The sequence below is a fragment of the Galeopterus variegatus genome, unplaced genomic scaffold (assembly GCF_000696425.1).
Source record: "Galeopterus variegatus unplaced genomic scaffold, G_variegatus-3.0.2 Scaffold1709, whole genome shotgun sequence".
NCBI lineage: Eukaryota > Metazoa > Chordata > Mammalia > Dermoptera > Cynocephalidae > Galeopterus > Galeopterus variegatus.
Window position 1 is genome coordinate 217,933 of NW_007727820.1, and position 26,414 is coordinate 244,346.

General features: G+C 39.0%; 1 protein-coding gene across 1 annotated transcript; it reads right to left on the bottom strand.

Annotated features, from left to right (window-relative positions):
• Positions 1-227: 227 nt before the first annotated feature.
• On the bottom strand, positions 228-26,212 carry AADAT (aminoadipate aminotransferase). Its single transcript, XM_008578529.1, has 13 exons — positions 25,980-26,212; positions 24,783-24,945; positions 23,593-23,725; positions 17,442-17,516; positions 13,017-13,226; positions 10,528-10,593; positions 8,656-8,738; positions 8,097-8,193; positions 7,108-7,169; positions 6,198-6,262; positions 4,842-4,948; positions 1,781-1,882; positions 228-801 (listed from the first exon to the last, which is right to left on the bottom strand). Exons 1-13 carry the CDS (start codon positions 26,044-26,046, stop codon positions 760-762), a joined length of 1,272 nt encoding a protein of 423 aa, XP_008576751.1. The 5' UTR covers positions 26,047-26,212; the 3' UTR covers positions 228-759.
• Between the last annotated feature and the right edge of the window lie 202 nt (positions 26,213-26,414).

Here is a 26,414-nt window from a genome sequence, read left to right on the forward strand (position 1 = left end):
CAGTATTTCTCTTTCTGTGCTTGGCTTATTTCTCTTAACATAATTTTCTCTAAGTTCATTTATGTTGCTGCGAATGCAGAAGTTCATTCCTTTTTATGGCATAATAATATTCCATCGTTTATACCTATCACATTTGCCTTATCCAGTCATCTGTTGATAGACATTTAGGTTGGTTCCAGCTTTTAGCTATTGTAAATAGAGCTGCTATAAACATGGGAGTGCAGGTATCCTTTTGACATGATGATTTCCATCAGAATTTTATTTTAAAAGGATTTCTGTGGCAGAACATAATGTCTATGATATTCTTACTAAAAATCATTTATAATGGTCAAATTAAAACAATTTTTACAACAACCTCTCATTAAATTTTCCTAAAAATAGAAAAAGTACACATTATATCATTTTGAACTTGATTATTTCCTTCGATTTTCAAAATAATTTAGTGTAACATGTCATTTTCAAAGACAATTTATGGGAAATTATAAAGCAACTACAGAGTTCTTTATAATAAAATCCAAGGTAAAAATAATTTTTTGTAGGTTGAAAATTTATCAAAAGGCATAAGTAGATTACAAGAATATTTTGGCAATCTGATGGATTTAAAGGCACTTTAAAAGTTGTCCAGTTAAACTACTACAGATATTCACATCTGATGAAATCCAATCTGTAAGTCTAATACCCAGTGATCATTTCTTCCTGCTAAAACATATTATCTATATGAAAAATCCACAAATAGTACGATTTCTTCATAAAGATTCTTCATAATGATTCTTTTATAAGTTGGGCTAATTTCTGGAGGGCCTAAAGTAGAAAAAAGACAGGAAATGAAGAAATTGAATGCTACTTTGGAAAAGTATGTCATAACTTTAAAAATTCAAACAGAGTAATCATCTAAGGTTAAGATAAGGTAATGAAAAGTCAAGTTTAACATCAGTTTTATGTGGACAGGATGCCATCAATGTTTATCAAACCATATAGGTACAAGCACATCAGATTTTCAGGATTTTTTTTTTTTTTTTGCCTTATAGCCCTTAAGATCATCATTTTCTATTTTATCCATAACATAATAACACGAATGATTTTATGTTTTCATATAATATCTCTCCTGCATACTCATTCTATATAGTTTCAACAGTCCAACTCTTCTCATTCATAAAAGCAGAGAGAACTTATGAAAAGCATATTTAATGATACGAGAAAGCAAGTAAATAAAGAACATGCCAAAAGTGTTCATCTCCAAGGATAAGTACAGACTCTTATGGTTCACGGCACTGTTCAATTTACAGGTCTTCTGTTTGGATTTCCAGACATACAGTCCTTAGGATTTTGTTTTCCTGCTTCTTGTTATTTTGGTTAAAGCTAGACTATGATTACTTTAAGAATATTTTTCTATTTGATCCTTGCTGATACTTTTTTTTGTCAGAGAAAGAGACCGATAGCTATCATGAATTTGTACTTTGGGCTCATGTTAATACTATGAAGGAAGAAAAGAGGTTTTCTTCATAACATGTTGGTAATTTCCCAACACTGTCAGTAAATTCTGAAAAATTATTCATAAAGACAACAAATTTTAACTCCAACTTAGTCTCATTTGTCTATAGAGGTCTGTCAACAAAATAAAATAAGTCTTTCACTGGTAGTTCTTGACTAGTCAGCTAACATCTGGGTTTTAGAAACCCAAGAAGACATTAAGTAATATTTTAACAAAGTAAACACATGCATTAAAAATAGAAAAAAGAACTGACAGCTAGTGTTACTTGGAAAAGAGTATTGTACTCACCACATCCATCTGTTCTGGCGAAGCTGAAGAGAAGGACATTCTCAAGTAGGAGCTAGGAATTGAGCTATCGATTTGGAAATCGTTTCCAGGAAACATTAATATCTAAGAGAGTTTGTGGAAAATAAGTGATGTACTGTTAAGAAAAATTAAAAGAATACAGAAATAACCTAATCTCAGTGTGAGAAGGAACGTTTTAAGTTTAAACAGTTAAAGAAATCACGAGAGAAAAAACAATTTATAGAAAAATGTAAAAAAAAAAAAAAAAGAAAAATGTGCATGTCATGCAATAACAAAACACATACAAACTGGAACAAATATTTACATTAAATATGGCAAATGCTATCTCTTCTCTCTATATAAAGAATGCACAGAAACAGAGGGGAAAAGCTAAAATTCTAGCTTTAATGTACAAAGGACAACTTACTAAAGAAATAAAGACAGTAATAAATACCAATGAATGTTGGGCCTAACTAGAAAAGTAATATAAACCCAAACAATAAGATACCATTTTTAAGTTATCAAATTTGAAGGGACTTTTAAACAGGGGCCTGAAAGGTAGGTGTTGGCCAGGCAAAAAGAGGGGAACAGTATTTCAGGGAGAAGACACACAGCATAAAGGCCCTGAAATGGGAAGAAAATTGGTGCAAAGAACTGAAGGGAGGTAGAAAATTTAATATATAAAGTAAAGGAATAAAAATGTTAAGTATGTGTGCGTAGATGGAGTGGTGTGAACACTGCTATCACTGGGACTATGGCAGAGACAGCTCACTGATTGTCAACTCCATTTCCTCTTCCTCTTGGGCATACAAATACACTTTACTGCCTGGCCTCTTTCCAGTTTTGTGTGGCCGTGTGAGTGAATCCTAAACAATGGATGTGAGCCAAAGTCATATATGCTACTTCAAGGACTGGCTCATACGCATCTTCCCATGTGTGATCCACCATGCTCTTTCCGTTTCGTAGCGATCTTCGAACTCCATGTGTTGAAGACTGAAGAGCAACAAGACAGAAAAAGCCAGTGTCCCGGAATCACTGTTGGAGCAGAGGTGTGGGCAGATCACATCTTTGAATTTCATGTGAGTCAGAAATAAGCTTCTATTGTGTTACGTCTTTGAGATTTTGGAGTTTATCTTTTATAGCAATTAGCATTAACTAGTACAATCATGATCTTCAAAAGAATTAAGTAACTGCTTGTTGCTACATGGTATAAATCTGGGCACTGTCTGCTAAAGCAAGATGAGTTGGGAGTGAAATGATCTGGGGTGCTCTGGGGAAAAGATTTCAAGCAGAATATGGGTTTCTTTGTCCTAATTAACAATAAAATGAAAGCCATCATTTTCTCCAATATAGTGGAAAAGTTTTGAGTTGTACTAGAAGCAAGGATCTGTAAGAGAAGGAGGGAGTGGTAATAATCTCTTTGCAAGATGACCAAACTCTGGGCTAAGGCGGTGGTGATAAAGTTGGAGATTATTTAGAAAAGGTAAAGGAACATGCAGCAAAATATAGGGAATAAATGAGGAGGACTGAAAAAAGTGCAGTGAAACACGAAGTCTATATCCATAGCACCTAGTTCAGAGAGGCACACAAGCAACTATTTACTAAATGTATTTGATAATGGCATTGACAGAAAAGCAAAGAAAACAACAAATTGATTTTTTTTTTTTTTTTAAAGATGACCGGTAAGGGGATCTTAACCCTTGACTTGGTGTTGTCAGCACCACGCTCAGCCAGTGAGCGAACCGGCCATCCCTATATGGGATCCGAACCCGGCGCCTTGGTGTTATCAGCACCACACTCTCCCGAGTGAGCCACGGGCCGGCCCCATCAAATTGATTTAGTATACTAAAATGCGTTTATTTGAAATAAATCAGTTAAATATTTAGTACCTACTACATGCTGTTACTAGGATTATAACAATTAATTAAGCATGAGTCTGGCCCTCAAGTAAGATGGTTAGAAAGGATAATGACTTTTCCAAGACACTGGAGCTAAGACTGAAGTCCAGGCCATGTGTCTTTAGATCTAACTGCTAGAGTACCTTGTCTCTTATGCATGAGCATGGTACTTTGCTGTCGTCAACCCAATCTATTCCTTTGTACTTATTGCTTCAAGACAAAAGTGACTCTAGAAACAGAACTCAGTGATTACAAAAGGTTTGCAAACATAATAATGCAATCAATTAATGGAAAAGGGATAATTTATTTGGTAAATTGGAAAGCTACACAGAAAAATATTTAGAATTTTCAGCTTAATCAATGCTCCCAAATGAAATCTAAGTAGACTTAATGATTTAAGTATTAAAGGAGGAAAAAACCCCAACAACCCAGCAACCTAGAAGACATTTTCATGAGCTAATTTTAAGTGAAAAAATCAGGCTACAAACTTTTCTGTGTAATTTTAACCATGCAAAATAATTGCACAGCCAAAATACTAGAATATATATAATTTAGAAAATACACCATAAATGGTCACAAAATCTGGGTGGTGAAATTATGGGCTATTTTAAAAGTTTTCATTATGCTTTTATGCATTTTACAAATTTCCTACCATGAGTAGACTTTACTTCCATTATCAGGAAAAATGTCCCTGTGTTTTCAATACTAATGGCTAATACTTACTGAGCATTTATCACATGCAAGTATTAGCCTAAGTGCTTTACACATATTAATTCATTTATCATCATAGCATCCCTCTGAGGGGGGATTCTTATCTCTATCTTACAGAGGAAGCACAGAGAGAGTAATTTATCTAATGCCACACATTCATTAAGGGGTGGAACTGGGATTCAAACTCAAGGAGTGTGGCTCCAGAGATGTCTCTATCCACTAAGCTAACCAGTAGCTGAGATCAATGACTAGATTTCCAATAATTTAGACCAGCTGGATAATTACATAACTTAAAAGCCTGTTACGATTTTAATAATGAGATAACATATCTATTATTAGAACATTATGAGTTGGGTGGCAAGCAACAAAAAACATCTTTCTACTTTTATTCAAGTAAAAAATTACTTTACAGAAAAAGCATTACTTTTCTTTAGCACCCCTTCCCCCAGTTTTACCTCTTTCTTAAAGTCTTCTTTTCCAACCAGTTGTTTTATATCATGCACGCCTTTAATTTTAACCCATAGAAACATTCCAGCAGTAGGAACATGCCATTCTGCCAAATCTACAAACAAGAGAATAAATGTTTTCCAAAGGAAGGAGTTTTTCGATTATATCAAACATATGGTTAAATGGCCTAAGTGCAGTAACTATAAACTAGTGTTTGTAAGTTCCTTCAGGGATAGCATTTTTACAAATATAACTTAATAAGTCCTGAAAATTGATGTCCTGGGTTTTATTTCAGAGTCAAGTGTGGGTGAGGGAGGGGTGAAAGGAAGACTGAATAATAGCCACGTGCGCAGTATCTACAATGGCAGTCTCCAGTGGTGCAGGTCTAGGGCCTCTCTCTCCTTCATGGAATTAGAACCGTACTTAGGACAAATACGGCTGTTTCAATTCAAGCATTTTAATAAGTCCTATCATTTATGTAATAGTTTAGAAGCCCAGGGGATTAGAGTTCTTATCAGAATGTAATTAATTATGAAAGGAAGTGCTTAAAATTCAAGAATTCCAGAGGCATTTGTAGGCTTTATGTTTCATTGAGTATTAGGATAGAGAAATCAAGAAGAAAGGATAATTATTTTGATTTTAATTACTAACTTTTTTTAAGACAAACTTGCTGTTGATTAAAATTTTTTCTTTAGCACTACTATGCAAAGTTGCAGAATGGTACTCTTATTTTTAAAAAGATAATACTGTAATTCTATTTTTATCAAGACTTCATAAAGAACGACCTATGAATGAAATAAGGAATTGATATAAAGGCATTTTAAATAGTATAATTAAAGCCATGTAATTCATTTGATTTTCTTCTATAATGGAAAAATAAATCTAAAACACGTATTAGCCACAGATAATGTTAGACAGTTAAATGAAGTTAATGATTAGAAGGCAAATAATTTGTAACGAGAGATCTCCCTTAGATTGCACTATTTTGTCTTTGTATAGTTTAGTTAGAAAAGGAGTGTGACAATTCCTCTTCTATCTGGAGCCACATTTAAAAATAACTAAAATTTTTTGAATCTAGACATTATTTAGCTTTCAGTAAGTTATTCTCATTGATTTTTAGACTATTTTTTTTTTTTTAAATCAGAAATTCTTTGCCCCAGACGGGTAAAGTAGAGATTGGTAGAACTGTGCCTGGGTTGTAGAATGTCACTACTGAGATAATTTATACGGTAACATTTCCTTGGCAAGAGTACTCCTGGACTGCGGTTTCTTTTCCGTCAGGATTTCTAATACAATGTGGTGTTTATCACCCACTCACACTGGTGTGACTGTTTATCACAAGGGCGGTTGCACGTTTCACTCACCACCTAACCACTTGTCTGCAGCTGCCAGCATTGCATCCTTCTGTTTCCTATAGAAATCAATAACTCTAAAATAAGAAAACAACGAAAAGGATGTGTTCAGAACACTGATTGCAGGAAGAAAAAGAGTCTGGAGTTCAGGCTATAAGAATTTGTTTTCTATTTTGATTAAAATATTGAGCATACTTGTTTGACTTGTCTGGTGATAAACTTTTTACCGTTGTGTTTTTTTCCTTTATTGTGGAATAATCCGAAAATGAAAATTAATAAAGCAAAGTCTATTTCTATGTAAAACATGGAACTTAGAAGTAGCAGAGGTAGCAGCACCAATCTTTCGTTGTCTGAAATAATGATGATCATTTGCAGGGTAGGAGAATGCTCAGGATCAAGAAAATAATATTGAAATGATGAATCAATGGTCTGGGAATGAAGATACCCTGTTTCTCCTTATTTCTAAATTGCCTACGAGTACCACATTTATATAACTAGAGTAATTAATAACTTTAACCAATATACTGATTGTTTAGGCAAATTATGTTTTCACTTATCTATACTTAAGCCAATTCCTGTGTCATGTGTCCTCACAGTTAATTGATCATTAAATAAAATATTTATGTGTATGAATACTTTACCCTTTAAATCAGTTAAATAAGTGAATCCTAAACTGGTGGGAATTTTAGATTACCTTAGGTGTGTGTGGATGCTGCTTTTAAACCACACCTTAGATGCTCCTAGAAGACTTTCTAGCTGATCTAATAGAACTAGTAGACTTTCCAATTCTAATAGACTGCTCCTGTGGTTTATCTTACGATTACGAAGGAAGAATAATGAATCAACTCTCTGGGTGCTCTATAATATAATATCCACTGGGCTCCCATTTAGTTTATAAACATTTTAACAAATGATTCAATACCTGTTAACATGAGCCAGGAAGCCCTCTTCTCCCCACTGTTGTAGAAGCTGTAATATCATAAACTAAAAGAGATGAAACAATAAGAAATGTCATAGTTCATCTCCTAAAAATGTGTTCTTTGGTCAAATGTGAAAGCAAATCACTCTTGATTTACATGTAAACAACCATAAGAAGATATAACAAGCTGAACCTGGCTTATATAGTTAGTGATTTATAGTAAATGTTAAATAATGACAACAACAGTAAAAATAACAAATATTTATATAATTCTTGTTATGTGCCAGGCACTATTGTAACATATTAATATATTTTAGCTAATTCGATCATCATAAATTTCTATTTTACTGATGAGGAAATTGAGGCACAAGGTTTAAGTTAACTTTCCTGCTAACTTTAAGTCAACAGCTAGTCACAGAGCCCAGATTCAGAGTCAGACTATCCAGCTCCAGATCCATGCTATTAACTGACATACCGTCCTGCCTCTCAAAAGATTTAAAAAAAATACGTAGTAGATAAGGTTATGTAATGTATTTGGAGATTTCCTACCTAAAATGGAAGTTTTAAATATTGTAAATGAATAGTGAACTTCTGTTGATAACAGATACAAAAATATGGAAAAAAGCCTGCAACTTGGTAAAACATAGGGACATCTGCACTTTATGGAATGTACAATGTCAAATAAACATCCTATTCTGTACAAACTTTTCTATTCATTTTGAATTCTTAAGTAGCAATTCTCAAGGTTGTATTTAGGGATGGATCCAATAATTTCTCAAAGCTTGTCAGGGCATTTATACATTCTCCAAAATTAATTTTACTTTATTTTAATTAAAATGCATTCTAACCAATGTGTCCAGGAGAGGTTGGCACATGTGCAAGGAAGGCAAATAATGAGTCACTAAACAGGTTTGGAATTTTTGCTCCTTATCATCTATTTTCTGTTCTGATCTAATTAAAAAAAAAAATCCTGTATCCTGAATTGTCCTTACCTGGTTAAAAGTACTGGGTTGCAGTGATGAAACTTGTATGTGTAAAACAACTCTCTCTATCAAGGGTTGTGGACCAGTTATAAACCCTATTCTCAATCTACACAAAAAGAGAAAAGGCATGATACCATTCCCATATGAACAATTAATACATATCATTTTACTGATTTTTCATTAGGAAGAGAGTTGTGACCTGGGGACAAATGGACCTAGAGAATCAAAGCATTCTAATAAAACTAAGTACTTCTCATTTCAAATACAAATTTAAATTTAAGGGTGCATTTAAAATAAATGCAAGTATAACCAAGTATTTCCAAATGTACTCTTTTGTAATGATACCAAAACCTGACCAGTCCCACTACAACTTTAGATTAATGGCCAAGTATCTTTGACTACTGGAGATGAGTAAAGGCCTGTGTGAGTAATAACAATGAAACTTGTGTTTTAAGGCAAGTGGAATACAAGTACCTTAAACGAAAAAAATTGTGTGGACTAAAAGATACTGATGTGCAGTCTCTGGCTCTTTTAGATTTACCCTCAAGTTAGAGACAGAAGGCCTTACCCAGAGGAGATGACTTTCGAAAAACTGTCAGTTCTGATCACACGCCCATCAACATCCATAGAAAGAAATGTTGGTGGCCGGGACTTAAAACGAAAAAAACAAAAATCAAAAAACTGTTGGCTTGAGAGCTCTGTTATTCACTGTATGATTATGTTGCATAGAGTGCAGAGGGCATGGAATTAGATAACAAATAGCACAAGTATCACTTACCTTTATCTCAACCCTTTAACATGGAATAAGAAACAGAGATGTGTGTTCTTTTATTACTAGCATCTGACTGTCTTCATGGTTTTTCTGTCAAAAACACACACAAGGGCTTCCTTATTTGCCCAAGATACCTGTATTAGTCCGTTTCTGTTGCTTATAACAGAATACGTGAAACTGGGTAATTTATAAGAAATTAAATTTATTTCTTATAGTTTGGAGGCTGGGAAGTCCAAGGTCTAGGAAACACATCTGGTTAGGGCTTTCATCTGGATGGGAACCCTCTACAGGTGCCATGGTGACCAGGGTGTCACATGGTGACAATGGGCTGAGCAAGAATGCTACCCTTCTCACTCGCTCTCTTTATAAAGCCATCAGAACTGCACCCATGATAACTCATTACTTCATGAATGGATTAGTCCATTCATGAGGGCACAGTCCTCATGATCCAATCAACTCTCAAGGCCTCACCTTTCAAATATCATAATTGGATTTCCCACCCTCTTAACAGTTTCCAGTACATGAGCATTTGGGGAACACAGGTGACCCATAGCAATGCCATTATTACGAATTTCAGGAAATCTCTAACAGGCCTTCCCTGCCCAATGGTTGAAATTCAGGATAAACAGATTTAGAGGAAGGACTTAAGAAAAACTAGTTTGGACAAGATCAAAATGACAAGGGCCAGAGCATTCAGGGCTGTTTAGAGAGAAAATGTTGATCCTTAGAACCAACTAGAAAGATAAAAAAGATGAGAACGAAGATGATAAATGTAGTCAGTATGAAATATTGACTTTGTACTTCAAAAATAGGTATAAATGAGAAACGGGGGCCATGGCCAGGCTGAGGGTGGAAGGTAGGCAGGCAGAAGTGATGTTCTGGCAAATTCTAGAGAGAAATCAAGAGTTTTTATTTCTTCTCAGTATGTTTAAAGAGAGAGCTGAATTTAAGTATATGTTTTTTTGCAGCCCTGAGAGCAAAGAAAGTGTTGGATTTTGAGAAGTCAGGAACTGGTTGTCTCTATCACTACTATTGTCTATTAGAAAAGAGTAATCATGAAAAGTAGCATACAGCTATAGTCAGAATGAATCTAAAAGCCCATTATTCTGCAGATAAGATTCAGGACATAAATGACAGGGATGGCAAATATGTGGCATGCCTGCCTGTAACACCTTCTCCTGTGCCCGTAACAGGCATCACGAATTGAGCACAACCCTTTATCTCCTTCAGCTTGAACACAACTTCCTGATCCTTCTCTGATGTCATCCAGTCAGCCACTACCAAGGGACTGAAGTTGACATCCAAGATGAAACCCACTTCTCATCCCTGGTATGATGCTTAAGGAACTGTGAACTAGGATCTAGAGTTCAAGAAGACCCTCAGCCCTGACTCCCTCTGTTTGCCCAAATGCATGGGCAGAAAGACAGCTGCTATTTTGAAGGTAAGTAATTTCTGGCAAGAGCAGTAATACAAAAAATGAAAGTAGTAATCCCATGATAAAAGTGGAAGACTGAAAATTGAAGTGGCAGCAAATTAATAATAATTCATTTAATTGCAGTGTAAAAGTGAATTAGCACTGAGTCAGCAGCCAGCCAAATATCAAATGCAGTGCTCTGACTTATAACAACTTATCTTCTAATAGTGAAATAAGTTCGCATTGTCACTTACCTTGCCATACTGGAGGAAATAGTAAGGGTCATCTTCTATTATGAGGAAATCATATTTTCTTGCAAGCTAAAAATAGGTTAAAGTAATATTTTTATTTAAGAGCTATCTAAAATTAAAATCATTTGGAATCATAATTCTTTGTGCTCATTCATTCATTCAAGAAGCTATTGAGTGTCTATGGTATTAGACAGTGAGGATAAAGAGATGAACAAGGCACTAAATGCTCTTATTCTCAAGGAACTTACATTCTAGAGGAAGAGACAGAATAGATACAAGCCAGTGGATAATGGAAAGAAGGAATTATTAGATGGATAGTTTCAAAGTGCCAGGCAGGGCATTAAAGCAGGTGACATTTGAGAAAGCGAATGATAGGGTAGTTATTTCAATTGGAATCATTGGGAAGCCCTTCCTGACAAGGTAACACTAGAGCTCAGAATGACAGGAAGAAGTCAGTTTTGCAAATACCAGAGAAGAAGATTCTAGACCGAGGCATGAGTGAGGGTAAAGGCCCTTGGGTGAGAAAAAACTTGGCATGTTTAAGAGATAGAAAGAAGGCCTGTGTGGCTGCAGCAAGGAGGATAAGAGATATGGCTTAAGAACTGACTGACCACGTCACATCTCTTTGCAAGGCAAATATAGGAATTTGGGTTCTATTTTAACTGAAAGGGCAAGCCACTGGAGGATTGTACCAGGAGAACCATGAGACCAGCTTTACATGTATATCTCTGGAGGGGAGGCATGTGACTGGCTGCTGTGTGAGGAAAGACTGCTTGGAGACCAAGAGTGACCCGCAGCAGGGTGCAGTGAAGAAGTCCTTGTGGTAGCCCAGTGAGGGCAAGCAGTGTCTTAGAAGATGTGGATTGGAAAGGTAGTGGAGAAAAATGGATGGATTTGGATAAACGTGTGGTGGAGTCCGCAGGATGGACTAGCTATGGCGGGGGCAGGGCCGGGGAGAAGGGAAAGAGGAATAAAGGGTAATTGCATGGTCATGCTGCTTATGGGGATGGAGAATGTGAGGGGCTCTGGATGAGGGGCTTGGGGCGGGGGCGGGGGAAAATCAGGAGTTCTATTTTGATCATGCTGAGTTTGAAATGCCTATTGGACATCTACATGGAGATACCAAGTTGAAAGTTGGATACAAAAGGCTGGCGTTCAGGGAAGAGGTCAGGCAGTCATCATATACAGACTGGAATTTATAGCCATGGAACTGGATGAGGCTGTCTGGGGGCCAGTATGTGAACAGAGTAGAGAAGAACTCAGGACAGAGCCAGGGAGGGCATACAGAAAAAGAAAAAGACAGTATTTTAAACGTACAGCAATCCCCCCTTATCCGTGGGGGATATGCTCCAAAACATCCACTGGATGCCTGGAACTGCGGATGGTATTGAACCCTATACATACTGTTTCTTCCTAGATGTACATGCCTATGATAAAGTTTCATTTATAAATTAGGCACAGTAAGAAATTAACAATAACAACTAATAATAAAATAGAACTATTATAACAACATACTGTAATACAGCATGGTCTCCCTCCCTCTCAAAGTATTCTGTTGTACTCATCCTTCTGTGATGATGTGAGATGACACGATGCCCACGTGATGAGATGAAGGGAGGTGGATGACATAGGCGTGTGTCATAGCGTTAGGCTACTGCTGACTTCTGATGATAGATCAGAAGGATGATCATTTGCTTTAAGTGATCCTGGATCACTGAGTCATGATGAGCCATGACGATATTCCTGATTGTGGTTAACCGCTAGTAACTTGACTCGCAGAAAGCGAAACCGCGGACAAGGGGAGACTACTACGTATATTTTCTAAGTAAAAGGAACTGGTTGAAATCTTTCTTATGATTCCACTGCACATGATTAAACACATTCACAGGGACTTGATACTTATTTTAAAAAGCTATTTGTAGTGAAACGTTAGAGAGCACACTCAGGTACATAAAAGAGACTTTACAAAAGGCATATTATTTCTTATATTTCAAAGATTTCTGTATAGCTCAATATATGTTTGATACTTAAAAGAAATGTTTATAGTGAACAGCTTGGCATCACAGGTACCTAAAAGAGATTTTATAAAACAGGAGCATGCCTCTTATTTTTAAAGAATTCTTTGTAACCTGAAATGATAAGGAGTAGGAAGTAGAATACACAAGTTAACACAAATATAAAATAATGAAAATGAAACTTGGAGTCAAATATTAAAGAAAGAATCATATAAAATTTAACATCAGACCAAGAATATTATTTCTTTTGTATCAAAATATCAACTAAGAAAAAAGAAAAATCTTACAATTAACAATGGAAGTAGACACATATTGTGTCTAAATTTATTAGGACCCTTGGTATAGACAACTCCCTTTTATTAAAAATTATCTTCCTTGAAAGCAAAAGGCTAATAAGAAAGGGAACTTGCACAGTATACTTCTAAAAAGTCAAGAAGAAGCAGGGACATAACTACATTAACACATTCTTTAAAATACCTCATAGATTTCCTTTTTTCGGTCACTTCTTAAGGTGCTTCCAGTAGGGTTGTTTCCAGTTGGGACAGTATAAAGTAATTTGGGGGTGTTTTTCTTGGAATCCTTTGCATCTTCTGGTTTCCATCTGGAAAGTACTTCTTTGAGGGAGTCTGGAATAATCCCATATTCATCACTGGAAACATTAATAATGTTGCAGCCCAGCGGTTGTAGCTAATGAGCACAAAAAAAAAGCCCAAGAGTTAGACATGGTGACAAAATGTAAGTGCCATTGTTTTATTTATTTTTTATTTTTATACTAGCCAGGAATGTTCCCATTTATATCCGTAAGCCTATAAACCTCAGTTATAATCTTCTGAGGGTTGAGATTGTATATTTTAATTCTATTGTTCCCCTGGGGTTGATTCCATTATTGTCCCAAAATATCTGCTGTCCCTTCTCAGGAGAAGGATTATACTTCTTGCACCACTTATGTTGGGCTTGGCCATGTGTCTTGCTGTAGCCAATAAACTGTGAGCAGTAATGATGTGTGTTCCTTCCAGGCAGAAGCACTAGAATGTAGCTTAGGGTTCTCTGTGACTCTTCTCCCTCTGCTCTGGGATTGGCATTGTTCCAGACAGAGGCTGCTTCTGTCAGCGTGGGGCTGAAATGAAGATGTGATGGAACAGAGCTGCAGCGGTCTTGTGGTGGATACATAGCATGAGAGAGAAATGAACCTTTGCAGTGGCTGTAAGCCACGGAGACATCGGGGCCACTTGTTCCATAGCATAACCTAGACTCTTCTGACTGAATTATCTTTATAATTAGAATTAGAACTGATTCATAAAGTAGGTGTTTATTAATGAATGTTTTTTGACAGTGTAAGTGAATCACACAAAGCATCTGTTGTGCTTATATATAAACTAGTTGCAAACAAGGGTGATATTTAAAATATTTAGCAAGTGGGGCTGGCCTGTGGCTCACTTGGGAGAGTGCAGTGCTGATAACACCAAGGCCCTGGGTTCGGATCCCATATAGGGATGGCCGGTTAGCTCACTGGCTGAGCGTGGTGCTGACAACACCAAGCCAAGGGTTAAGATCCCCTTACCGGTCATCTTTAAAAAAAAAAAAAAAAAATTAGCAAGTGGTTTATTTAGCATGGGCACATCAGATACAGGTGTGGGCTGGAATGGGGTCCAGGAGGGCCCCTGCTATGCCAGCATTAACTTTCTATCATGGGAAGTTCAGGGTGGTCCTAGGTGAGGGGCCAGGGAAGCCAGGGTGCTGTTGGGGCACTTTAGGGGATGAGTGGCTTGCCAATCAGTGTAGAAGTATTTCAGTATTTTACCAATTGCTAAGGCTGAATTGGCACATTTTGGCATTCCTTATAGAGATAGTTTTATAAAAATCTTGTGCAATCTTATTCATGGATGAACGTGAAGAAAAAAAAATTGGAACTTAGTAAATAGCAGTCATTTAGTGAGGATCCTTGGGAAAAAATGCACAAGAAAAGCAAACAGTATTTTTAGTAGTCAGATCTAGTGGGAATAATCACGAATTATTATGTATGAAGTGGGAATAATCCAGACTCCATTTTTGACAAATTTTAATTTTTTTATTTTTCGGCAGCTGGTAGATACAGGGATCTGCACCCTTGACCTTGGTGTTATAACACCACATGCTAACCAACTGAGCTAACAGTTCAGCCCTAGTTTTTAATTCTTTTTGGGCATATACTTAGGGGTAGAATTGTGGGTCACATGGAAATTCTATTTTAAACTTTTTGAGAAATGGACAAACTGTTTTCCATAGGGGCTGCACCATTTTATATTTCTACCAGGAACGTACAAGGGTTCTAATTTCTTCACATATTCCCTAATACTTATTATTTTGTTTTTGTCTTTGATATTAGCCATCCTAATAGGTGTGAAGTAGTATCTCACTGTGGTTTTGATTTGCATTTCTCTAATGACTAATAATGTTGAGCATCTTCTCATGGGCTTATTGGACATCTGCATATCTTCTTTGGAGAAATGGCTATTCAAGACTTTAGTGCACTTTTTATTTATTTATTTATTTTTATTTTTATTTTTTAAAAGATGACCGGTAAGGGGATCTTAACCCTTGACTTGGTGTCGTCAGCACCACGCTCAGCCAGTGACCTAACCAGCCATCCCTATATGGGATCCGAACCCACGGCCTTGGTGTTATCGGCACCACACTCTCCCGAGTGAGCCACGGGCTGGCCCTTTAGTGCACTTTTTAATTGGGCTGTTTGTCTTTTTGTTGTCAAGTTGTAGGAGTTCTTTATATATTTGGAATATTAAACCCTTATCCGATTTATGATTTGTAAATAGTTTCTACCATTCTGTAGGCTGTTATTTCACTTTCCTAATAACATTTTTTGACATACAAAGATTTTTAATTCTGAAGTCTAATTTATCTATTTTTTTTTAAAAGAATAATCTTTATTTATTTATTTGGGGACACTGTCTGGTAAGAGGATCCGAACCCATGACCTTGGTGTTATAAGGCTATGCTCTAACCAACTGAGCTAACCAGCCAGCCCTCAGTTTATCTATTTCTATTGTCACTGTTGTTGATGCTTGTGTTTTTGGTATCGTATCTAAAAGAATCCATTGCCAAAGCTAAGGTCATGAGGATTTGCCCTTTTGTTTTTTCTCCTAAAAGTTTATAGTTTTAGCTCTTACATTTAGGTGTTTGGTCCACTTTGTGTTAAATTTTTATATGGAGTGAGGTAATGGTCCAATTTCTTTCTTTTGCTTATGTGGAAATCCAGTTGTCCCAGCACCGTTTGAATGGTCTTGGCACCTTGCCGAAATCAATTGTATTTAGGGTTTATTTCTGGATTCTCTGTTCTGCTCCATTAGTCTATATGTCTATCCATATGCCAGTACTATACTATTCTGATTATTGTAGCTTTTGTAGTAGGTTTCAAAATTGGGAAGTGTGAGTCCTCCAAATTTGCTCTTCATTTTCAAGATTGTTTTGGCCATCTTACAACTCCCTAAAATCCCACATGATCTTGAGGATCAGCTTTTCTATTTCTGCAGAAAAGTCTGTGGGAATTTTGATAGGGATTACATTGAATCTGTAGGTTTCTTTGGGTAATATAGACATCTTAACAATTTTAAGTCTTCCAAAGCATGAACTGGGGATATCTTTCCACTTATTTAGGTCTTCTTTAATCAAGGTTTTACAGTTTTTAATGTACGAGTCTTTCACCTCCTTTTAAAGATTTATTCCTAGGTATTTTATTCTTTTGGATGCTATTATAAATGGTATTATTTTATATATTGCTTTATATATTGATTTCTACAAAAATAACATTAAATTTGGAAAAAAGAAAAAAAAGAATCCATGAAGTTAGAATCAATACAGCATAAAGGTCATCTCATTCAATTCCTCTACAGTAAGCTAAAATTACTTTTACAATATTTGTGTTCGATGGTGATCGAGAGTAACTTTGAGCACCTGCAGTGACAGGCAGTGCTTTTCCTCCTTAGACAGTTAGGTGTGGCCAATGGTTAGAAAGTTCTTATACTGAGTTGAAATTGTTTCCCTGTAGTTACCATTCTTTGGTTTCAGTTTTGTCAACCTAAGGACATGCACAAATAAATCTAATTCTTCTGCCACATGGTTAACTTTTGTATATTTGAGAACAATCCTCATGTCTCTGTTGAATCTTCTCTTTTTGGATAAAGCAGCTGCAGTTCCTCTAACCATTCATCATACGCGGTGCTTTCCAATTCCCTATTCACTTTGACTGAATGTGCTCCAGTTTGTGGATATTTCTATCACAGTGTGCCCCAAACAAATATAATTCTCAGTGGTGTGTTCTGGCCAGTGCGCAGCAGAGTCAGATGATCAGCTTCCCCATTCTGGATATTATAGTGTCATTGATTTAACACTGGAGTAGAAATCCGTAATTATACCATGTTAGTTTAGAGATATATTAAATTGACCCATACCATGGTTATACTTAGGCATATGGTCATAAAACATGACAATGAAAAAGTAAGTTTTTGTAGTTTGAGTCACATTTCAAGTGAAATATTCAGAAAATTGGATATGATTTTGCACAACCTAATTTTAGCACATATACATTTGGATTTTAAAGAAATTTATAAAGCAGAGGGTATGTTTAACATATGTTGCATATATCATTTAAGATCCTCTGTTTATAGATCAAAAATGCTATTTTTTTTTCAGTGGACAGATAATTCTTCTTTCTTTCTTTGTTTTTTTAAAGCCAATGTTTGTTTGTTTTTGTGGCTGGCCAGTAAGGGGATCCGAACACTTGACCTTGGTGTTACAACACCACACTCTAACCAACTGAGCTAATGGGCAGCCCCATTGGACAGATGATTCTAAAGTTGCAATGGTTTCTTCTTATTTATTATGAGAATTGTAAAAATATGTACTCACAATGTGAAGTGTTCCTGAATAAACAGGTTCACTTAGGAGGACATTATCTCCAGGATTAATGATCATTTCAAATACCTAAAAAAAGAGGCAAAAGTTAGCTTGATAGTATTGTTTCCATTCATAGAACCTATTTTTTTTTTTTTTAATTTGAGCTCACAGGACTCTAGAGTAGAAGTTGGCACGTTTTCTGTAAGGGGCTGGATAGTAAGTATTTTGTGGGTCACTGTGACTCTGTTGCAACTACTCATCTCTGCCTCGATAGTGGGAAAGCAGCTGCAGACAGTTTATAAATGAATGGGTATAACTGAATTACAATAAAACTTTATTTACAAAACTAGAAGAAGGGCTGGATTTGGCTCTCAAGCCATAGTCTGCCAACCCTTGTTCTAGGATAAGGTGAGAAAGAGCATAACCGGGTTGGCTCCTCCGAGTGGAAAAAACAAACAGTTTTTTCTATTCTCTTACACCACAATAATCAACACAGAAGACTTCTGTGACCAAATGTGTGGGTTCCCTCCCGCACCCCCCACACCAAGCAGTCAATCAGCAAACACCACCTTGGTGTCCTCTAATTCGATTTAATTCCGACACTATCTACCTGGAGACAGTGTCAGATTTCACAGGGTGAGGGCTCAGTCCCCAAGACTGCCCTCACTTCAGACGCCAGTTACAAGTTCAGGCCCCTGGAACTTCTGACTGACCAGCTATAAATCAAGTTCCCATAATCCCCTCTTTCCTCTTTAGGCTCAATTAATTTGCTTGAGCGGCTCACAGAACTCAGGGAAACAAGTATTTAACATTTGCCTGTTTATTATCAAGGATATCACAAAGGATACAGATGGAGAGATGCACAGGGTGAGGGATCGGAGAAGGGGTATGGAGCTCCCACGCCCTCCCCAGGCACGCCACCCTCAGGAACCTACACTTGTTCCGCTATCCGTAAGCCTCTGAACCCTGTGAAGCATGGACAACCATGCGGAAACGCGATCAGACAAAAAGGGTATGATCCACATTAACAGACTGGGTGGGGAAACCCAGCAAGGTGTTTGTCCAGATTCTTCTTGGCCTCTCTGTAGCATTCCTTCCTCCCGAGGTGGGGGAAGGACCCCTTTTGGAATGGGGGTCTTATGACCTATAATCAGATAAGGTAGGTCAGAGAAGTTCTTGCCTTGGGGAGAAAAAGGAGCAGGTGAAAGAAGGGCAGCAGAAGGTCATAGAGCAGCATGAGCCAGGAACTGTGGATGAAAACCAACATGTAAATATCATAATATCACACTCCTAAAACTCACTTACTCCTTTTATGCTTCTTTGAAAATATATTAAATGTCTACTATAAGCCAGGCCTGTGTAACGTACTGGACATAAAATAATGAGCAAAGTGACATGGTTCTCACTCTCATGGAGCTACCAGTCCACTGCAAGAGCTAGACACTAGCCAGATAATTACCCCAAAAGCCTACAATTTAAAATAGTGGTGAGTGCAATTAAGTACAGATGCACAATGTTATAAGAAGAGCTCATTGTAGGAGGCCCTGGGCATTCAGGGCATTCAGGGAAAGCTTCCCTGAGGAAGTGATGAGTTGGTATAGGGGGTGACAATAGGTACAGTTTGAGAAACTAGAAGAATTCAGTGACTTGTAAAGAGTAAAGAGTGTAAAGAGGAGAGTGGAGTGAGATCAGACAGAAGTGGGCAGAGACCATACCACGTGGGCATTCGGGCCAAGGGAGGCAAGTAAGAATTTTAAGAAGGAGGTGTGGAGAGGGAGCCACATTATCAGATGTGCATTTTGCAAAGATCCTCTTGGCTACAGTATGAAAGAATGAAAGAAGAGCGAGTATACATGTGGAAAGTTTGGGAAGTTTTTGGGATTGTTTGGGAAGTTATTGGACAGATAAGGGTAATCTGAACTAGAGTGGTGATGGTGGAATTGTGGAGAAGAACTGAAAAATATTTAGCCCACGAAAATGATTATGGACTACAGGGGAGTGAGGAAGATGAGGTGTCCAGAACGACTCATAGCTTTCAGCCTCTGCAACTACATAGAGGGTGGGGTGGTGCCATTCACTGAAATACAGAACTAAGAACGTCATCCACATCTGAGGTGAGTTGTTTTGGTTTGAAGTGCCTTTGAAATATCCTGTGATGGTGTCAGGTGAACAGAAGGACAGATGGATTTGGAAGGAGCTTGGCAGTAACTAGCATATTATGGTCGATCACATGGGTGTGAATGGAGGTACCAGGAGAGTGTATGGATTAAGGGGGCAAGATGCTCAGGGACTGAGCCTCATGGAACTCTAATAAATCATGGCAAGGGAGAGGAGGCCGCTGCCAAAGAGGAAGGGCAAGTAGGCTGGAGGAGAGTCACAAAGTGTCGTGCTGGGACAGCCAGAGGAAGACAGCGTTTCAAAAAGGATGGAGAGGGCAACAGTGCTAAAGGATAACTAGAGGTCAAGTAAGCAAGGTCTGATAAATCTTAGGAGATTTTGTGGACAATATGAAGCCTACTGACATCATTAGAGCCAGGCAATAGATTCTTCCAGCCTAAATCAAAATGATCTATTATAACTAAATTGCATGTAAGTCACAGAATAATCCTTTCTTACCTTGTGATGTTTCATAATCCCCAGTTCAAACTCTTCTTCCTATTTTTTTTTTTTTGTCCTTTTTGAGACTGGCCACACCTTGCTCAGCCAGTGAGCACTGTGAGCGCACCGGCCATCCCTATATAGGATCCGAACCCGCAGCGGGAGCGCTGCTGCACTCCCAGTGCCGCACTCTCCCGAGTGCGCCACGGGCTCGGCCCTTCTTCCTATCATTTTAACGACCTGCATCTCACAACAACCAGTAGGGCCATTATCAACTGAGTTAGTAGATTTGATTTTTGCTCCTCACCTTGGCCTTATGAGCTTTTGTTATCTTATGACAAACAGTATCCTCCTCTGAAAAGTTTCTAATTAACTTGGGCTTTCTAGAACATCCTAAGACCAAAGAGATCACTTGGGTGGCATGTGCATTATCAATAGAACAAATGAAAACCTAATAATATACATTTTTCATGTCAACTAGGTGACATACTAATGTCAAATGTCCTAAATTAAAAGAGAAGACTGTATATCACCTGGCAGCACTGTTTAATAGATGCAGACAGAAACAAAAGAGCCTAAAATAATATCTACTCTGGAGAATAAAGTGGAAGAAATATTAAACCAGGTTCCTACTAAAGTCCCTGCAATAAACATATCTATAAGTAATGAGTTATTGATGTATTTGACCATCTATGCTATCCTCCTTCACTGATATGACTGATGTTGTGACAGATTAAGGAGAAACTGTCTTGAGCATCTTTCTGAAAGAAAAAGTTCATAGTATACTTTATGAAGAAAAAAATTTCATTGAAAGAGTTTTTTAAATATCACTCCATAGGGGGCCTTCCCAGGGACCTAAGGCATGGAGAAGTGGACCGGACCTCTCTCCCACAACCAGGCACACCTAGCCAGCACCTTGGGTCCTGCCCAGTGAGCCACAGTATGGAGCCGGGGACCAGACCCTCCTCCCACAACCAGGCACACTATGCCAGCACTTGGGGCCTGCCCAGGGACCCAGGGCATGGAGAAGGGGACCGGACCTCTCTCCCACAACCAGGCACACCAAGCCAGTGTCTCGAGGCCTGCCTAGGGACCCAGGGCATGGAGAAGGGGACCAGACCACCCTCCTACAACCCGGCACACCATGCCAGCACCTTGGAGCCCACCCAGGGACCCAAGGCATGGAGAAGGGGACAGGACCTCTCTCCCACAACCAGGCACACCACACCAGCACCTCGGGGCCCGCCCAGGGTCCCAAAGCATGGAGAAGGGGACGGTACCTCTCTCCCACAACCAGGCACACTGTGCCTGCACCTTGGAGCCCACCCAGGGACCTCGAGCATGGAGAAGGGAACTGGACTGCCCTCCCACAACCAGGCACACCATGCCAGTGCCTCAGGGCCCACCCGGGGCACAGAGACGGGGACTGGACCCTCCTCCCAAAACCAGGCATGCCACGCCAGTGCCTCGTGGCCCACCCAGAGACCTGGGGCATGGAGAAGAGGACCAGACTGCCTTCCCTCAACCAGGCACACCGTGCCAGCACCTTGGGGCCTGCCTAGGGACCTGGGGCATGGAGAAAGGGACTGCACCCCCCTCCACCAACCAGGCACACCAAGCCAGCTCCTTGGGTCTCACCTGGTGACCCAAGGCATGGAGAAGGGGACTGGACACATCTCCCACAACCTGGCACATGGTGCCAGTGACTTGGGGCCTGCCCAGGGACCAGAGACATGGAGAAGGGGACCAGACACACCCCGCAACCAGGCATACCGCCAGTGCCAAGGAGCATACCAGAAACAGCACCTCCATGTAGGTGGCCCACTATAACCATGGCTGCTGCAAAAGTTACTAGACACCACAAGCACCACGCAAATGGTCCACCAACCACTGGAGTGCATTCACACAAGGAGAGTCACCAGCAGAGTCAGAGAAAAGAAAAGGATGTCTCTTTCCACAAAGCCCATTTCAGAGTGACAGAAGCAGCATCTGCTCTATGATAATAGTGGGGAACCCGATCACATGTCTCAGCATTGGACAGATCATCTAGGAAACAAATTAACAGAGTAATCATGATTCTTTCAGAAGGAAAGAAGAAATCTAGGGCAATTAGAGGGGGGAGGGGGAGGGACTGGGGGAAGGGGAGAGGTTGGATAAGGGGCATGAAGAATAATTACGATCTGTAACAATATATATGCTAGTAATATTGATTTGATCAACATATCTCAATGTTCAACCCCCAAAATATGTATAATCGATTTTGATTCAATAAATAAAATAAATTAAAAAATTAAAATAAATAATAAATGAATAAATAAATAAATAAATAAATAAATAAATAAATAAATAAATATCACTCCATAGAATCACAACTGTTTCTTTTTAAGCAAAAACTCAAACAGTAGCTAACCCTTTTATTTTTCCTAATTAAATACAAAAACAGGAAGAAGAACTTGAAAAAAAATTTTAAAAACCTTTACAAAATATTTTTGTTACTACAATCCGTTATTTTGTAATAATAATTTAATTAAAATTCATTAAAGCAAACCAGATTACAGCTTTCACATTTCCATAAAAAGGAAGAAAAAGAAAGCTACTTTGGCTTAAGATAAAGATAAATAAGAGTCACATTTTAATCTACATGTGAGATGGAATATAGGGAATCTTTATCCAGGATTAATTATTCGTGAAAATGAAAAAAACAAACAGATGAAACTGAGGACCATAGGTACGATCCCCATTGTGGGAACTACCCGGAGGTGGTTACGTTTGTGGAGTTCCTGGAATACACGTGGGAAGCTGATGAAATAACTAATGGGGGGTGGGAGGTGTAAAATGAGAGAGAGAGAAAGAGAGAGGGAGAGAGAGGGAAATAGGCCAGAGAGAGAAGTCAGAGACACAGACATATTTGTAGATCTAGAGAAGAACAGCCTAGAGAGAGACGAGATACAAGCAGTGGTGAGCACAGAGATTACATAAACAGACATGCAAAGGAATAACAGTTTCATCTCAGAAGTATGAGGACATGTTTTCTAAAGAATTTAAAAACCATACAGAAATATCATAACTTCAAGCAGTAATCAAATGTAACCTGGACCTTTGAGCCAGATGAAATAAAGCAATGCTCATTAAGCTTTGGATAGGAGTTGAGTATTCTCTTAATGGGAATATTGTTTTAATGACTCGTAGCCCTGGGTCCTTGACCACATGTTCTGCATTTATGAAAAATCATCCAGGCAAATGATACTAAAAGCAGATAATTTTTGAAAGTCCTTGTGCTCACAATAAGGGAAATTAAAGGGAAATATCAATAAATGAACCTAAAGTATTTCTACCTGGCTTTTGCGAACAAACTTGCCACCGCCCCCATCCCCCACATACATACACGTCTCTCATCCTATGTCTTGTCTTTGAGTTCTCTGCTTATAGTTCTAAGTGAAGACAAGGAAGACTACCAGCAATCCACAAAACATGATCCTCTTGTGGTTAAGTGAGAGATGACTATATTTGTAGTTATGAACATATTAAATTCTACACGTAGACTACCTTTTCCTTTCAGTCTTACCTTACAAAGACCTTCTTGACTGCCACATGTGACACATACGTCCATTTGTCCTTGACTGGGTGGATAATGGACGGTGGGAGGATTATGAAGTCTTACTTGTAAGTGTTTTATCCAGGACAAAAGCTCTGGAATTCTAAAGCACAAAATGTATTTTTAATTTATCAAAATAAAAATCATAGTAAGAGTAGACAGGAAATAAATGGTAGCATTATGCCAAGTGCTTTATGCATTAACTTAAAAAGCCTCCAGATGCTTTTTGCCATTATTAATATTCTCATTTAAACGATGAAGCAATAGGGCTGACGTATTAGCTCAGTTGGTAAGAGCATGGTGTTGTAACACCAAGATCAAGGGTTCAGATCCCCATACCAGCCACACGCAGTGGGAAAAAAAAAAATGATGAAGCAATAGATTAGGAAATTCACATTAAATCAATGAGACAGAAATTCACATAAAGTCAATCATTTAATCAATGGGCTGAGATTTGAATTTCCATCCTTATTCTAAAGCCTGAAGTCTTTCTTTTACACTAGAGCATTCATTGCATAATCTGTTCTCCTTAGGAAGATCTAAATAGGCTTCCTAGTAGTTCAGGCTCAGTAAGTTCTTTGTATCAAGTAAAGAAAAGCCCATGCATATATTACATATAATTCATATATACATATGAATAACGTATTTCAATCATAGAACATAGAAGTTTTTAATAATGTATAATTTATAGATTTTCAATAAATTTGTCCTTTGTCACTGGAAGTAGACCAGTTAGAGACAGTCTTAAGGTATGTGTTTCAGTTTGCTTTAAAGAAATTAAAGATATCTAAACCTATGAGGGCAGTGTATTTACGTAACTGCCTATTTAGAAAAGGAACATATTGATTAGAAGATTGCCCAGGGACCTAAAATTGCTACTCCTTGGATCATCCATTTCCTCCTTTCTTCCAATATGCTTCTTCACCTAGCTATCTTCTCATTTTTCAGACCAGCTTAAATGGACCTTCCTTCCATAAGCCTTCTCTGACTCTCCCAATCATTGAAGGTTGAGAAGCAGGCACTGAGGTGTGGTAAACATTCACTATCCCTCCTGCACTCTGAAAACTTCCCAAACCTTCCTTAAGTATATTGCACAAGTCACTTTATCAATAGGCCTCAGAATATTGCCCATGAAAATGAGCCATCCTATCGATACCTACCCAGTAGTTGGAGAATACTGAAGTGCTCTCTTCATCAGCTCTTCTCCAAATTGGATTGTCTTTCCATTTTCTACAGTGATAGTAGCAGTCTTAAAGGGGAATGTGTTTGGATTTGGTGCTCCAGCAGCTAAGGAAATGAGTGATTTCCTGCTCAAAGTGTCAGCTACAACAAACATAGAAGAGAAGAAAAAACACTTTCATTGAAGATTTTTATAAACAGAGATGGCTCAGTATGCATTACAGCCAACAAAAGTAAAGTGTAACAATTTTTAGTGATAGAATGTGCTATGGTATGAATGTTGGTGTACAAACAAAATTCCTATGTTGAACCTCATATCTAGGGTGATGGTATTAAGTAAGAGGTGGGACCTTAAGGACTCGATGAGGTAATGAGGTCTCCACCTCATGAATGGGATTAGTGACCTTATAATAGAGACCTGAGGGAGGCCCTTGTCCCCTTCTGCCAAGTGAGTATGCAGGAGAAGCCTCTGTCAGTAAGGACACAGCCCTCACCAGACATGGAATCTGCTGGCGCCTTGATCTTACTTAACCTCTAGAACTGTGAGAATAAATTTCTGTTGTTTAGAAATTACCCAGTTTATGGTATTTTGTTATAGCAGCCTGGATGGACTAAGAACTCTTGTCTAAAGTAAACATATAGAGTAACTTTTTCTGGGCCTTCTCTTCCGGAGAGACTAAAGTATGGAGATGACCAAGGAGAAAGCAGAGGGATAAGGAAGATCTCAAAGAACCATAAAAACAGAAGACCCTCCTCCGCTTAGTCCCTGCCTGCCTGTTGAAATTCAGGGCTCACCCCCTTCTCTCCCATTGACCAGAATCCGCACATCTGCGCACTGTGCCCACCCCACTCGTCTTCCCCTAGAGAGCCTTCCTTGACAGCACGACCCCTCCCTTCCAAGCACAGGTCCTCCAGCAGCCTGTGCCTTTCTCGATTGCTGCTGCTACCACACTCCGGCAGAGATGCCCAACTACCCGCCTTTCCAGCCCGAGCTCTTTGAGAACAAGGGCTGTGCCCATTTCACTTGTGCACGCAGCGCCTGGCTCGCCGAGAGCGTTCACAGTTGAATGAATGAACGCCCCACGAGCAGAGCGATGACTCCAGGGCTCCGTTCCCAGAGGCTGTGCGAGGAAAGCCGCACGCACCCCGGGAGGAGAGGCGCCGGCCCCCCTTCTCACCCGTCACTCGGATGGGAGAAGGCTTTCTGGCTGCGCTCGTGGCGGTGATGAAGCGTGAGTAATTCATGTCCCCAGTAGCCAAGCACCAAGTGCGGTCCCCCGTTGCCGAGGACTAGAGAAACCAGACAGCCCTGCTAGAGGCGGCCTCCTGACTCCTCCCTCCGGCACAGCCACTTTGAGTTGTCTCCCCGCTGCGTCTGGGTCTCAAGTGCATTGCCCGGAGGCTGCGCTGGGTCTCTTTGTCCTAAAAGGGCCGGGGACGGTGGCAAGACTAGCAAAGTCCACGCGGGGAGGGAGGGTCCGCTCCCTTTTCAGCGCCAGCGCCGCACGCGCTCGGCCAATGCAGAGGCCCGGGCGGGTCCCACCCTGCGGCCGGCCTCGCCGCGCCACCTCCCGCCCCGCGCCGCGGCCTATCGCGGCCGGCCGCTCGCCCCC

Excerpts from the sequence above, each read along its gene's own strand:
- AADAT (XM_008578529.1), bottom strand. The coding sequence starts at position 26,046 with ATGAATTACTCACGCTTCATCACCGCCACGAGCGCAGCCAGAAAGCCT. Across the intron at positions 10,594-13,016 it reads GAAAAAAGGAAATCTATGAG|CTTGCAAGAAAATATGATTT; the intron begins GTATTTTAAAGA and ends ACCTATTTTTAG. Across the intron at positions 8,194-8,655 it reads TCGAAAGTCATCTCCTCTGG|ATTGAGAATAGGGTTTATAA; the intron begins GTAAGGCCTTCT and ends CTTTTTGTGTAG.